Source organism: Urocampus carinirostris, chromosome 5, assembly GCF_059441175.1.
Source record: "Urocampus carinirostris isolate Australia breed hairy pipefish chromosome 5, RoL_Ucar_1.0, whole genome shotgun sequence".
NCBI lineage: Eukaryota > Metazoa > Chordata > Actinopteri > Syngnathiformes > Syngnathidae > Urocampus > Urocampus carinirostris.
The window spans coordinates 15,632,069-15,645,786 of NC_142353.1; the positions used below are offsets into that span (position 1 = coordinate 15,632,069).

A 13,718-nucleotide genomic window follows, 5' to 3' on the forward strand; every position below is an offset into this window, starting at 1 on the left:
CACTGCCCAAAGATTGCTAGGATAGGCTCCAGCACCCTTGCAACTCTACTGAAGATAAGCGGTGCAGATAACGGATGGAATGATGGATGGATTTTCTTTGAAAAGGTTTATGTAATATTTACTTCATATTGTTCTTTTTTCTTGCATTGCTCAATAAATATTTATGGACAGTGGTTATTATATATCGGTTGTAGGTCATAGAAGCAGACATTGATTTTTATACATTACTTGGCGTATAAAAGTTTGAGAATCGTGATGAATGTATGCTATACTTTTATTTTGAAAGCCGCCTTAGAAAATCAAAACAAAGCTTTCCCGGTGTTCGGTAAGCTTGGCTCTTCAGTGTACTTTTTACATTTACATGATACTTTGTACTTGTCTCATTATAAGTTCACCATAAAGTAGCTCGAGGTCTTAATGCTTACAGTGTACTACTTAGTGGAGAATTCGGCAACCTGAGGTCATCGTTGAAGCTAATATTGGATAATATATCCTAGCATAAAAACAAACATGTCTGTTATTTACAGCAAGAACGTCAGTAATTAAACTTTGAACGACACGACTTTTATATATTTTGAACGGGACATGTTTTGCTATTTTTTAAAGGAAATAAACGGAATAAAATAACTCCAATAGAGACGCGTGTTTCGGATCTTCTTTTAAACAGTGATTATGATGTTCCTGTTTTGTAGAATTTGTTGCAGGGTTTACTGAGATATCTCAACTCAAAGACTGTCTTACGGAAGATAAGTAGTTAGCAAGAACTAGCACAACACATGTGTAGTTTAATATGGCCTGTTGCATTTGACGACGTTCAAGTTTTTTTCACAATACCTTTTTTGTCTGATAAAGTGTCGCTTTGTTTCAATATTCCATTCACCAGGTTTACCCATTTACTATATACGTAAAAAAGTCCGACAAAAACTATGATTCAGATTCCCAATATTAGCAGATAATTTTGGCCATTTTAGGTTTACCTAACGATCTTTAAAAAAAAAAATCTAGTTTAATTTTAAATATTTTTTTCCGCATTTTACTTGAAATGTTTCATTTGAATAGCATAAATACGAAAATAATACTTAAACTTGGCGTTTATGACTCGGAAAATACATTTAAATAAGAGTGAAATAACTGTAAAAGAAAGGGAAGCACGATGGAGCAGTGGTTTGTGTATTTGCGGCACAGCTCTGAGGTCATGAGACCGAACCTTCCTGTGTGGAGTTTGCATGTTCTCCCCGTTCTTGCGTGGGTTTCCTCCGGGCACTCCGGTTTCCTGCCACATTCCAAAAACATGCATTTCAGATTTATTGGCCGGTACAAATTGTCCCTCGGTGTGAATGGTTGAGTGGATAGTTGTCTGTCTCTGTGTGCCCTGCGACTGGCTGACAACCATTTCAAGGTGTCCCCTGCCCACTGCCTAAAGATATCTGGGATGGGCTCCAGCACCCCGCGACCTTACTGAGGATAAGTGATGCAGATAATGGATGGATGGAAGCAATGGTAATTGAATTTTTTAAGGGTTATTGTTCTATCTTCTTTATTCATTATCCATTATCTGTTATCAGTCAGTTCTTAATACGCTACAAAGCCTAGGAGCCGGGACTCTTACTGTCAGCCATAAGGCCAAGCTAGGGCGCCAACTCCAATCCACGACATCTCTATGAGTACAGACGAAACACAACAGAGCATTAGTTTTATCTCATCATCACACTATTTCTAGTCACGGTACGATGTTAGAGAATGGAGAAAACAAAGTCGTTCTTGAATAATCTCAAAGAAATACGACGAGGGAAACAATTCTTTGGTGTATCTGATAATGAATCAGACTGAAGGACATTAAATAAATACATTGTAAATTTAATTTTGGAATTGAGTTTACGTTGTCCTTAAAATATTTAAATCATTGGCACATGTATTTAACATTCACCTATAATGCTTAGTTTGAGCTACAAGTCGATGCACTAATTTTATACAAATTTTAATCACTTTCAGTTTTCTCGATTGAATTCATGAATGAATAAGGTTTATTCACGAATATTCGTATCTAGTACGGTGACTAAAAATAGTGTGATAATGAGATAAGACCAAATGCCTGTTCCCTAGTGGCCTGATGGTTAGGCTTTGGGTGCTGTCACAGTCGCTATTCGGGTCTGATCCCCGTTGCCGCTATTGTTATGCAATTGGGTTCAGCAATAAATGCACAAATATGGTTTCAGAATTCGGAATTTTCCCATCTTTAAGACATACCAGATTATAATTTGGGTTTTGTAGGTGCGCTTTATAGTGTGAAAAAAAGTTAGTTTTTATCTGAACTGCTGTGATGAGTGTTTTTCCCTAACAAATGTAACGATGATTTTCAAAACACAGAGCAATGTCGGCCTTGAGCCACTGCTGGGCTGCTGGTTCTAGAACCCAGAAGGTGCTGTGTAGCGTCATTCGGGTCCCCATTCACATCAGAAGCGTCAGTAACATTGAAGTGGGTTCAAGATCAGCCCAAGATGAGCAACTCTTTGAATCGTCTGCAGTGCTGCCTTTTTCTGCAGCCAGGCTCGGATCCTTCTTTCAGGACAAACCAGTACTTAAGAACCCATTCCTAGAGGATGCTTTGTTGAGCGGATACTTGAGGAGACATCTGCCTCAAGAAGTGAGCGAAGAACATGGAGATTTTAATGTGATGCATAAAAGCGACTAACTGAAAGATTAACACCACAGGTGTTTTTTTCTTAGACGGTGTTTACAGACTTTTGTGCATTTGGTGAGCGTGTGTCAAAGGAGGTGGACGGCTGGGGGAGAGAGTGTGAGGTCAATCCCCCCCGGTTGGTGCATTTTGATCCATGGGGGCGCCGAGTAGACCACATTCTGACTTCCACAGCTTGGAAACGAATGAAAAAGCTGTCCGCGCAGGAGGGGCTGGTCGCCATCGCCTACGAAAAGCCATTTGGAGAGTGGAGGTTGCTTTTTGGTTTTGTTTAGCTATATGTGTTTTTTTTTAATTTGAGCATTTACCATTTGTGTTTTTCCAGTCGGGTTTATCAAATGAGCAAGTTGTACATTTTCTCCCCCTCCTCTGGACTCTACACTTGTCCTCTGGCCATGACTGACGGGGCTGCTAAAGTCCTTCAGGTAAATAACAGCTCTCTTAAACCATATTTTCAACAACAACAAATGTTTATATAAATGTGTAAGACCCAGCTATGGAAGAACATAGAATATATATTTTCAAACCATTTGGATCAGGGGTCTCCAAAGTGGTGCCCACAGGCACCTGGTAGACCCCTAAGAATAAATAATGAAAGCATGGCCTTTAATGTCATTATTTAAGTATAACCAAAATGGAGGGCTTCTCTTTTCAGTGCAAGTAAAACAAATTTAAAAAAGTAAAAACGTGCAAAAGCATAAAAATGTTACAAAACGATACATTTATAATATAATTTGTGCCTATTTACAGTGGCAGTTATACAGCACATTGTGCTCATGGATGCTGTAAATAGTTCAGCTGTTCCTTATTCCTCCGTTTGTTTTTGCTTTGATGCACCTATAGCACCTTCCAGAAGGCAGCAGGCCAAAGATCTGCACACCTGAATGTAAGCTCTCTTTGATGATGCTTTGGGGTCTGCTGAGGCACTGAGTGGAGTAGATGTCCATTAGGAAAGGGAGAGGGCAGGCAATGATGCACTGTGCTCTTTTCACTGACCTCTGTACCCTACTTCTGTCCACTCCATTTCCTGAACCAGACGAAATGCTTTATTTCAACAAGCTCTCGTTGAAGACAAGCAGCAGTTTCCTGTCTAGGTTGTTCCTCCTGGTGACTCTCAGGAAGTGTTTTCACTTTCATTAAAAAAGTCTGGGCCTTTTTAATGACTAGTCAGAGGAGTATATAAGACAATTTTAAGGAAATGATTTACCCCTTAGAGTTTGTTTAGCCGGTTTATAACATTTTCTGAAGCTTGTACTGCCTTATTGTTTTGAACTGGAAATCATAATTTCCTTTAGATCGGTCTAGCTAAATCAACCAATGAATTAAGGGGAAAAACATTAAATCCACTTTTTCTTGTGATTGGAAAAGTATTATTTGGTGGAGCTGTAGTTGTCCTTCCCTTGCCTCCTTTCTTAGGTAAAGTTGTAACCCAAAAATGAATTATAGTAGCATTTTAGGGTTTTTTTTTAATTCTGTAGTATGTATGTTCATTTTTATTTAGCTTACTCGTCAGAAAAAAACAACTATAATGAATTACATTCAAATTAGGTGAGTTTACTTTTTCAGGTAACTTAGATAATTGGCCATAGATAATTAATAGAAAACCAAACCAAAACGTATTTTAAATGAAATTTCAGCCAGTGAATTGCCACTCCAAATGCTTTATAAAAACGTTCATTATACAATAAAAAAAATAAAATCCATTCCTTTTTCCTCACCCAACAACCTGGAACACCAAATAAAAAAACACACAAAATATATGATAATACAAATACATACATAAAATAAATACAATTATGGTAAGGTACAGATAATGCAAAAAAGTGTGAGGAAAGGGACCTTCCACACTGATAGGAATGGCAACAGATGGCCTTGGGAAAGGACTTTCATCCATCGAACCAACCCATACCAGTTTTTACTTTTGTACATATTTTTCATTTGTTTGACTTTCACTTATAGAAGAAGCCCTCCTATTTCATTATACTGGTATTATGACAATAAAGGCCATTCGTTAATTATTTTAATCAAAAAAATGAAGTCCCCGCAGACCTGATGTTCTCCAGATGACTGCTCCATAGGCAAGTGGCTAAATGCTGCCTCTGTATTGGTTTTGGTCAACGCCCGAGGAAAGGTAAACAAACTACTGCTTGAGGACCTCAGGGATCGTGATTATATTGAAAGCAGATCAGACAAATAAGATGGTCCCAGACAGTAAAATCATTTAAAAACTACCAATAGCACCTTTAAATTGTTTTACTGTATATAATCCTTGATCATGAGCTATTCCTTACCAAAGAATGACTGGGAAAACAATGAAGTACCCAGCCACTAGGTGTCAGAACCTGGTACCATTCATAAATGTCAAAATAATGTCCATATATTTTGCTGCATTATTTGGCAGTGTTCCACCATGAGAGGATTCTGTATTATAATGGATAATAATAATGCATAATAATAATAATAATAATAAGGCACAATAATGTGCCTCAACTTAATAAAGAACTTTTACCTTAAGGAAAGTTAACATTAATGTGTGTGTCCCAATGCAAAGTCCATTGGCATTTGTTGGCCTGTAGAAGAAGCCTACAATCGACTAACAAGCCGTCAGCCGGAACATTTCTGGACTTCAGGACAGTGGATGACAGAAAGACAGGGTGGCTCAGATGTTGGTGAGTTGTTATTAAAATATGTTGATTGATTGACATTTTTCTTTTTTTTCCACTGATTATAATATGCTAGGTTATAACGTGTTTGAAATCAACAGCTCTGATAAACAATTGTCAAAACAGAAGGAAAAAAAGGGCTGACAGGAAAAAGCCGGACCTTGTTTGGGTCCTGTTCCCTTGGCCGAAAAGTAACACCCAAGTTGTCGCTTATCTTTAATTTCTGTTCGTGTCTTTTCAGCCAGTGGCACAGAAACAGTGGCTGTTCCCCAAGCAAACGGTTGGTATAAACTTTATGGTTTCAAATGGTTCACCTCAGCCACTGATGCAGACATGACCCTAACACTGGCCAGAGTGTGTGACAGAGAAGGAGCAACAACATCGGTATCACTTCAACTGTGGGGTTGAGTGTGTGACTATCACATTTGCCTGATAGTAGTTTACTTGTGTTGCTTAAGGGCAGCAAAGGTTTGTCCCTGTTCTATGCTGAGGTGAATCGAGATCAAGATGGCCGTCTGAGAGGGATCGAGGTCCAAAGGCTAAAAGACAAGCTAGGCACCCGACAGATGCCCACAGCTGAGCTACTGCTGAGCGGCCTCCAAGCTCATAGGGTTGGTACCATCTTCATTTTACCTTTGTGAATGAATTGCAAGTACAATTTGTATTTAACATGCTTTTTTTATCAGATGTCTGAAGAAGGAAGAGGTGTGGCCTCTATAGCAAATATGCTAACAATAACCAGGATCCACAACAGCATTTCTGCAGCAGCAGCAATGAGAAGGCACAATCTTCTCAAGCTTTTACTTGTACACCATTTGAACAGATTACTCATTCGCGAATGTGTGCACTCATGCAGGGTCGTCCAGTTAGCACGTGACTATGCCACACGCCGGATTGCTTTCGGAAAGCTTCTTAAAGACCATCCTCTGCACATGCAGACACTTGCTAGAATGGAGGTAAGAAAATGCCCCATTCTGAAATGTTTTCATCATGATTTTGTACTCAGGAACATAACCTATTGTAGTACATGTCTTGGGTAACAAAACAACTTCAGAAGGTTTGCCTATAGCTGTGATACATCAATGCAACTGCCATATTCGATGTAGCAGCTCTTTTCACTAAACCAGGGGTCCCAAGAGAATAGTGTGAGCCCCCACCTTAAAAAAAGTTTAATGTTAGTTTGGCTCACTAAAGTTTGATATGAATTTGACCTCCATGCCAAATCATTAGGCAGGGATCAGAATTGTAACCAATTTGTTCACAATCTCGGCCAAACAACAAACTAGCTAATTAGATTAAAGAACCACTTCAATTTTTTCAACTTAATCACTGAATCGACTTAACATACATGTGCGCATGTATCCACAGACACTTAAACACAATGTTCTTACTATTTATACCTATAATTATACATATTTAACTACATATTGCTTTAACCAAAGGTATCATTTGTGTGAAGTTATGAACACAGACACTATCATTAGAAGCATAAATGCAGTACGTTTGTTTTAAAATAATGTTTTTACTAATAGATACCAGCACACATATATAAATATGATACCTTTATATACAAGATTAATTTATTCCCTGATCATGCTAGCGATACGAAATAACTGAAAACCAATCAATGCTTCCTGGCCTCTCAAAAGTGTCCAAGTTACCCTAAAAAGCTATAAAAGATCACTAAAATAGTAATTTATTAAAAAAAATACTTTAATAAGATAAATAATATGATGATAAAATGACTTTAAAGCCCCGCTCCACAGGAGTGGTCAAGGTGTATCATACTTAGGGGTTGGGTTTAGGTTACAAACGCAGCGGGGTGCATTTGAATACCTACACGAAGGCAATTCTTACATATGCGCATTTTCTTATTAAATGGTAAATGATCCGTGCGTTGCAAGTCACTGACGACCTTTCAAAGCAGTTTACAATGTTCTTCACACTTACCCATTCACACTCACACGCCGATGGCCAGAGGCAGCCATGCAAGGCGCCTACCTAAAGTGTACATTAAAAACTAATATGCATATGTGTTGTGTGGTGCAACTTTTCTCTAATACTGTTTCATTATTTCTTTTAATACTCGTTTTTTTGAAAACCTTTGAAAAGGGCACACTTATTAGAGGGCTGATGGACAGGAACTCTAGCAACACTTATTGTGTATGTCTGCTCACCACTGTTTTTTATATTCAGTGACTTCAAAATTTAGTTAATTTTGGCCACCACAAAATAAAGAAAAACCTACAAATGCTTTATCAGCCTTTTAGTTTTTACGCCAATAGCAAGTATGCAAAATATGAGCGAAGCAAGGGTTTCTCTTACTTTTCATTGAACAAAATCTCAAGGCTCACCACCCATACAAAATGTTTGAATGCAAACACTTATGCTGTGTATTCGTGCTACGTATCCGTCAGTCCGAGAGAATCTTGGTCGATCTGCCCAAGTGACAAATGAATGAAGCACAACATCATTGCTCTGTTTTACATCGAGTGTGATCACAATATTGGCGTGATTTCACATTTTTAGTCGGGGTCAAGTCAATTGTTCAATATGCCTGTGTGGTACACAGGTTGAGACTCGTGGCGCGTTCCTCCTGGTGATGGACGTCTGTCGCCTTTTGGGACGTGAGGAGAGCGGCCTGGCTTCGCAGTTGGAGGCGCACCTCTTACGTTTGCTCACGCCTGTTGTCAAACTCTACACCGGCAAACAGGCGAGCGAGCCTACTTTGTTCTAGCTGACGGTAGATCAACGCAGTCTAGACTCTGCGCTGGTGTTGAATTTCAGGCTGTCGCTGTCGTGTCCGAGGGTTTGGAGAGCTTTGGTGGACAGGGCTACATGGAGGACACAGGGCTGCCTGGACTACTTCGGGATGCCCAGGTGAATACAAGCACCTCTAAACACCAGGATTTCGGCAAATAAGTTTTTTTTTTTTTTTTTTTTTTGAAAAAATTAAAATCTACCTGTCCTTAAGTGGAAAAATTCAGTTTACGAGCAGTCCCTGAGGCTACCACTAGAGACCGCTTCACGCTCATTAATGTTTACGCCAACATCAGCTCTTCCAGTTAGCGCATGCAAACCACTACAGTCAAAAAATAAACAATTGTGCTGTAGAATGTTTGTGTGTTTATGTTCATTTAAAGTTACAGTAACGTTAATTTTAAGTTTACAGTAAGTTTTTTTTTTTGGTTTGAACAAATTTATTGACACTAATAACAGAAAACAATCATGACAATCTCAACAGAAATCAAGCACATTCACAATATTATATTCCAATATGACGTTTTTAACAGCAAACACAAAGTGAGGTTTGAACAACCCTTCTCGAAAATCTTATTAGCAATCAAGTATATTCACAATTTCATTATATAACATCTTTGTTAGTGTCAATAGATCCGTCCAGGCCAAAGTCGATTGTCCTCGGTCTGAACAAATCCACCGACACCAACAGCAGCAAAACAAACACGACAATCTCAACAGCCATCAAGCATATTCACAATTTTTTTATATCTGACAATATGACGTGACGATATGACGTTTTAACATTTTTTCCTGACATTTTCAACATTAAACAATTTCAGAGTTATTTTCTTTTAACAGTAGTTAACCAGCGTGTAAAAGGCAATACTATTGTGCAAGGGCATAGCTCTGCCATCCCACCCTCCCAAGCAGCAATCTTCCAGTCCTCTGTGTGGGTCCTCTCCCTTCTGTGTGGGTCCTCTCCCTTCTGGGTTCCCCAACCCAGGCCGTTGCTGCCGGGACTCCCACAGTGTCATACCTGTCAACCTCTGCCAATGGCTCCCCTTATTAATATTGAAAATCCTCCTTTTTAAGCAATAATAAACCTTACAAACACAAGGTGCCATCCATTTTCTCGCAGCAAGACAGAATATGTAGAATACGCAATAATATTAGCAATCTACGTTGACGTGGGAAAATAAAATTAAAAAAAAAACATAAAATAAGGGGGAAATGTACATTATAAGTTGACAAATATGCAATTACCCTCTTTTTTGAAAACTTCTTTAAAAAAAACTATTTTTAATGTTTAAATACTATTTGAATGTGTTTTTAGCTCGTGTAAAAAGGTACCACTATAAACACGTCATGAGTCATTTTTCTGATTTTTTTGTGCACGTTAGGTGCTGAGCATTTGGGAAGGCACTACTAACGTTTTGTCCCTGGATGTGCTGCGATGCGTGAATCGAAGTTCAGGAATGGTTCTCCATGCTTATTTTGCACATGCCAAAGTAAAAGCTCGTTGGAAAATTCATCAACCAAGTCCAGGACACCCATTGAATAAAATTGTGTGTCTGTAGTCCCTGCTTTCAGGAGCTTCAAGTGTCCCCTCTCTGGATCCGGCTGCAAGAGCAGTAGATGAGGCTCTCTCAAAACTGAAAGTCTTCATCCAGGAAGCAGCCACTCAAGTGCCCGGCTATCTGGAACTAGCCGCCAGAGATTTGGCATACAGCCTCGCTCGTATTTATACGGGTACCTGAAATGCAAATATGTTTGAATAGAGTTCATGTCCGCTAATTTTTCTTTATTTTCCTTCAGGTGCCCTTCTTATTGACCATGCGAGTTGGAAAGGAGCATCTCAAGCTGATGTCCATGCAGCTCTCAGGTTGAACAGAAAAAGGCAAACGATACAAGAACAAACCAACTAATGTGTCAATGTTTTGTATTTTGTGTCTTCAGGTGGTGTGAAAAAGACTTATGCATCGCGGCAACTAACAAGGCGAGAGGAAGCTACGACCCCAATTCCCCACAACTTCATTCTGTACTTGTTTTTGACCAGACTGATACTGTAACTGTGGAAAACTGAAACTGTACTTTTTTAATGATTCTGCTTTTTGCCTTTCGCAGGGATCGATAATTATGTATTTTATCCCTTATTTTAGAATACAAATAATCAGAAGAATGAATTTTGCATTGATTGTCTTACATGAAATGCATTGTACATAATGTTCTTCTGTATATGTAGATGAAATGGCATTTCACCTTGTGTCCTTTGAAGTAAATGTTTACAACATTCAGGAGTTTGTCCATTTTTTAATAATCAAAGTTGATTAAATAAGTGCAATTGCTTGGGTGCCTTTATTAACTTGGAAAATTTGGAAAGATTAAAATATATTCAAAATAATATTTTGAACATTAAAAGGCACATACATCTATTGTAGGTGACACAGTACTCCTTGAATTGAAATGTTTTTTTATCCACTGATTCTTTTAGTCCTTGCCCACACTCTCGTGTCAAATCAAATGCAGTGAATACAATGCAGTGACGTGTAATGAGGTTTGTGTCTGGTGAGACACAATAAGATTTACAAAAAAATTAACCTACATCTTATTATTGATTAGCATGGCATGAAAGCAACATATCAACTAGAATGGATGTGCGCCATAATAGCATGGGTTAGCTGCTGAATCAGCTAAACTAAAAATCCTGAGTCAAAATATGATGTTTATATTCAATGCCATTCTGGCCTGTGAAAGTAGAATGTCTTTCTGGCAATAAAATGATCAGTCAACAAAACCAAAAGTGCTGTGTCAGCTTGTTTGGCATTTTTCACATCTAGGGTAACCTACCTGACTGCCCATAAAGGATGGTGTAGATATTCAATGATGTTATGGCCTTGGCGAGTCTTTCTGGCCAAAAATTTGGAGTCAACAAAACAAATGTGTTGAGTCATCTTAGTTGGTATTTTTTTCTCATCTAAGGTAATCTAACTTTTTGCCTGTAAAGATTGTGTTGATATTCAATGTCGTTCTGCCCTGCAAGAGTAGAATGTCTTTCTGGGAAAAAAATATGAGTCAACAAAACCAAAAGTGTTGAGTCTGCTTGTTTGGCATTTTTCATATTCAGGGTAACCTACCCGACTGACTGCCCGTAAAGGATGGCGTAGATATTCAATGTCCAACTTTTTGGAACATTTTTCACATCTAAGGAAACTTACCCGATTGCCTGTGATAGATTGTGGTCATATCTAAACTTCTGAGTGGACAGAAAAACAAACAAACTGTGATATATATATATATATATATATATATATATATATATATATATATATATATAGCGCATGTGCGGCACAGTTCATGTCTTGGGAACCTCCTGCGTGGGTTAAAATCCAGCTCCAGACTTCCTGTGCGGAGTTTGTATCTTCTCCCCGTGCTTGCGTGGGTTTCCTCCGGGCACTCCGGTTTCCTCCCACGTTCCAAAAACATGCATTTCAGGTGAATTGGTCGGTCCAAATTGTCCCTAAGTGTAAATGAGCGAGTGAGTTGTCTGTCCCCGTGTGCCCTGCGATTTGCTGGCAACCAGTTCAGGGTGTCCCCTGCCCACTGCCCGATGATTGCTGAGATGGGCTCCAGCACCCCCGCGACCCTACTGAGGATAAGCGGTGTAGCTAATGAGATGATATATATATATATATATATATATATATATATATATATATATATATATATATATATACACACACACACTTAGATTTAAACACAAACCAATATTACCACTCTCGTTTGCCGTCGGGTGATAACTAACATGGACTTTTTTGTCCCAACGTACAGTGTCAGCGGTTGTTTAGAAACATTCTCCAGTTTCAATGAATTGTCCCTTGATAATCTAACACAGATGGTCAGTAGGGCCAAACAAACTACGTGCCTGCTTGATCCGTTTCCAGCTTCACTGGTGAAGGATCTGTTTGAGATCTTAGGACCATCAGTTTTAAATATTATTAATATATCGCTATCCTCGGGTATTGTTCCTGTAGCCTTCAAGTCTGCCGTCATTAAACCCACGCTTAAGCGACCTAACCTTGACCCAGAAAGCCTAGGTAATTATAGGCCAGTGTCAAATCTGCCATTTCTTGCGAAATTACTTGAAAAGGTCGTTGCACAGCAGCTAAATGACTTCATGTCAGAAAATAACCTTTTTGAAACTGTCCAGTCAGCATTTAGAGCAAATCATTCTACTGAGACAGCCCTTGCAAAAGTAACCAATGATCTCCTTTTAACAATAGATTCTGGTGCCTCATCAATGTTACTGCTGCTGGATCTCAGCGCTGCTTTTGATACGGTCGACCACAACATATTATTGATTCGTCTAGTACGCATTGGTATCTCAGGAACTGTACTCTCGTGGTTTAGGTCCTACCTGTCAGACAGGATGCAATGTGTTAACTATGGCAATATGACCTCTAAACAATCTAATGTCCCTTGTGGTGTTCCTCAAGGCTCTGTACTTGGCCCCCTTCTTTTTAGTATTTATATGATCCCGCTTGGTGACATTATCCGCAAGTATAATATTAGTTTCCATTGCTATGCAGATGACACTCAACTGTATGTGCCACTGGAAAAAACTGGACATTTAAGTTTTAGAAATCTGGAGGATTGCCTTACTGAGATTCAAAGATGGATGTCAAATAATTTTTTACGCCTTAACCCAGAAAAAACTGAAATGTTGATTATTGGTCCAGCTCACTGTCGTCATTTGTTTTCAAACATTACCCTGAACCTAGACAAATGTAATATCACCCATAGTGACTCGGTCAAAAATCTAGGTGTTATATTTGATCCTAATCTGTCGTTTCAGTTACATGTGAAAAATATTACTAGAATAGCTTTCTACCACCTCCGTAATATTGCGAAGATTCGTTCAATGCTGTCCCAATCAGATGCAGAGATTTTAATTCATGCGTTTATTACTTCTCGGCTTGATTACTGTAATGTATTGCTTTCTGGTCTCCCGATGTCTAGCATTAAAAGTTTGCAGCTGGTTCAGAATGCGGCAGCTAGACTTTTGACTAAGACTAAAAAGTTTGAGCATATTACACCTGTATTGGCCAACTTGCACTGGCTCCCAGTCCACTTAAGATGTGACTTTAAGGTTCTCTTATTAACATATAAATGTTTGCATGGGCTTGCACCCTCTTATCTCTCTGATTTGATTTCCCCCTATGTTCCTGCACGGAGTCTGCGCTCGGAAAATGCCGGTCTACTTGTGATTCCGAGAGCCAAGAAGTCTGCGGGCTCGAGAGCGTTCTCCATCCGGGCCCCGGTGTTGTGGAATGCCCTGCCTCTGGAGATTAGATCTGCAACCACAACGGAAGTTTTTAAATTGAGGCTTAAGACACACTTCTATTCCAAAGCATATGATTGATGCCCACCTCTTATTCTGTTTTGTCCTGTCTTTTTCTGAGGCCTGCCTGGCTGATACGAAGGAGAAGGATGATTTGGGATGGGTCAGCGGACCGGGGTCTGACCTGCAGCATGTCAACCCCTGCATTTACCAGCTGGCGTCGTCGTTGATGTCATGCTCTTTCCGGACATTTTCAACATCTTACCTAGTGTTTACT

General features: G+C 39.1%; 1 protein-coding gene across 3 annotated transcripts; it reads left to right on the plus strand.

The window, feature by feature from the left end:
- The first annotated feature begins 278 nt into the window (after positions 1 to 278).
- LOC148365560 (acyl-CoA dehydrogenase family member 11) lies at positions 279 to 10,397 on the plus strand. 3 transcript variants are annotated; one of them, XM_088335945.1, is made up of 15 exons: positions 279 to 325; positions 2,368 to 2,644; positions 2,728 to 2,951; positions 3,024 to 3,123; positions 5,250 to 5,367; positions 5,603 to 5,745; positions 5,820 to 5,972; positions 6,048 to 6,142; positions 6,218 to 6,317; positions 7,934 to 8,074; positions 8,149 to 8,241; positions 9,504 to 9,611; positions 9,681 to 9,852; positions 9,919 to 9,985; positions 10,060 to 10,397. In XM_088335945.1, the coding sequence occupies exons 2-15, from the start codon at positions 2,372 to 2,374 to the stop codon at positions 10,184 to 10,186; spliced, it is 1,914 nt and encodes a 637-aa protein (XP_088192071.1). In that variant the 5' UTR covers positions 279 to 325; positions 2,368 to 2,371; the 3' UTR covers positions 10,187 to 10,397. The 3 variants fall into 3 exon arrangements, with proteins under 3 accessions (XP_088192071.1, XP_088192072.1, XP_088192073.1); XM_088335946.1 differs by lacking the exon at positions 279 to 325 and adding an exon at positions 375 to 1,500; XM_088335947.1 differs by lacking the exon at positions 279 to 325 and having other exon boundaries at positions 2,501 to 2,644; positions 2,713 to 2,951.
- The last annotated feature ends 3,321 nt before the right edge of the window (positions 10,398 to 13,718 follow it).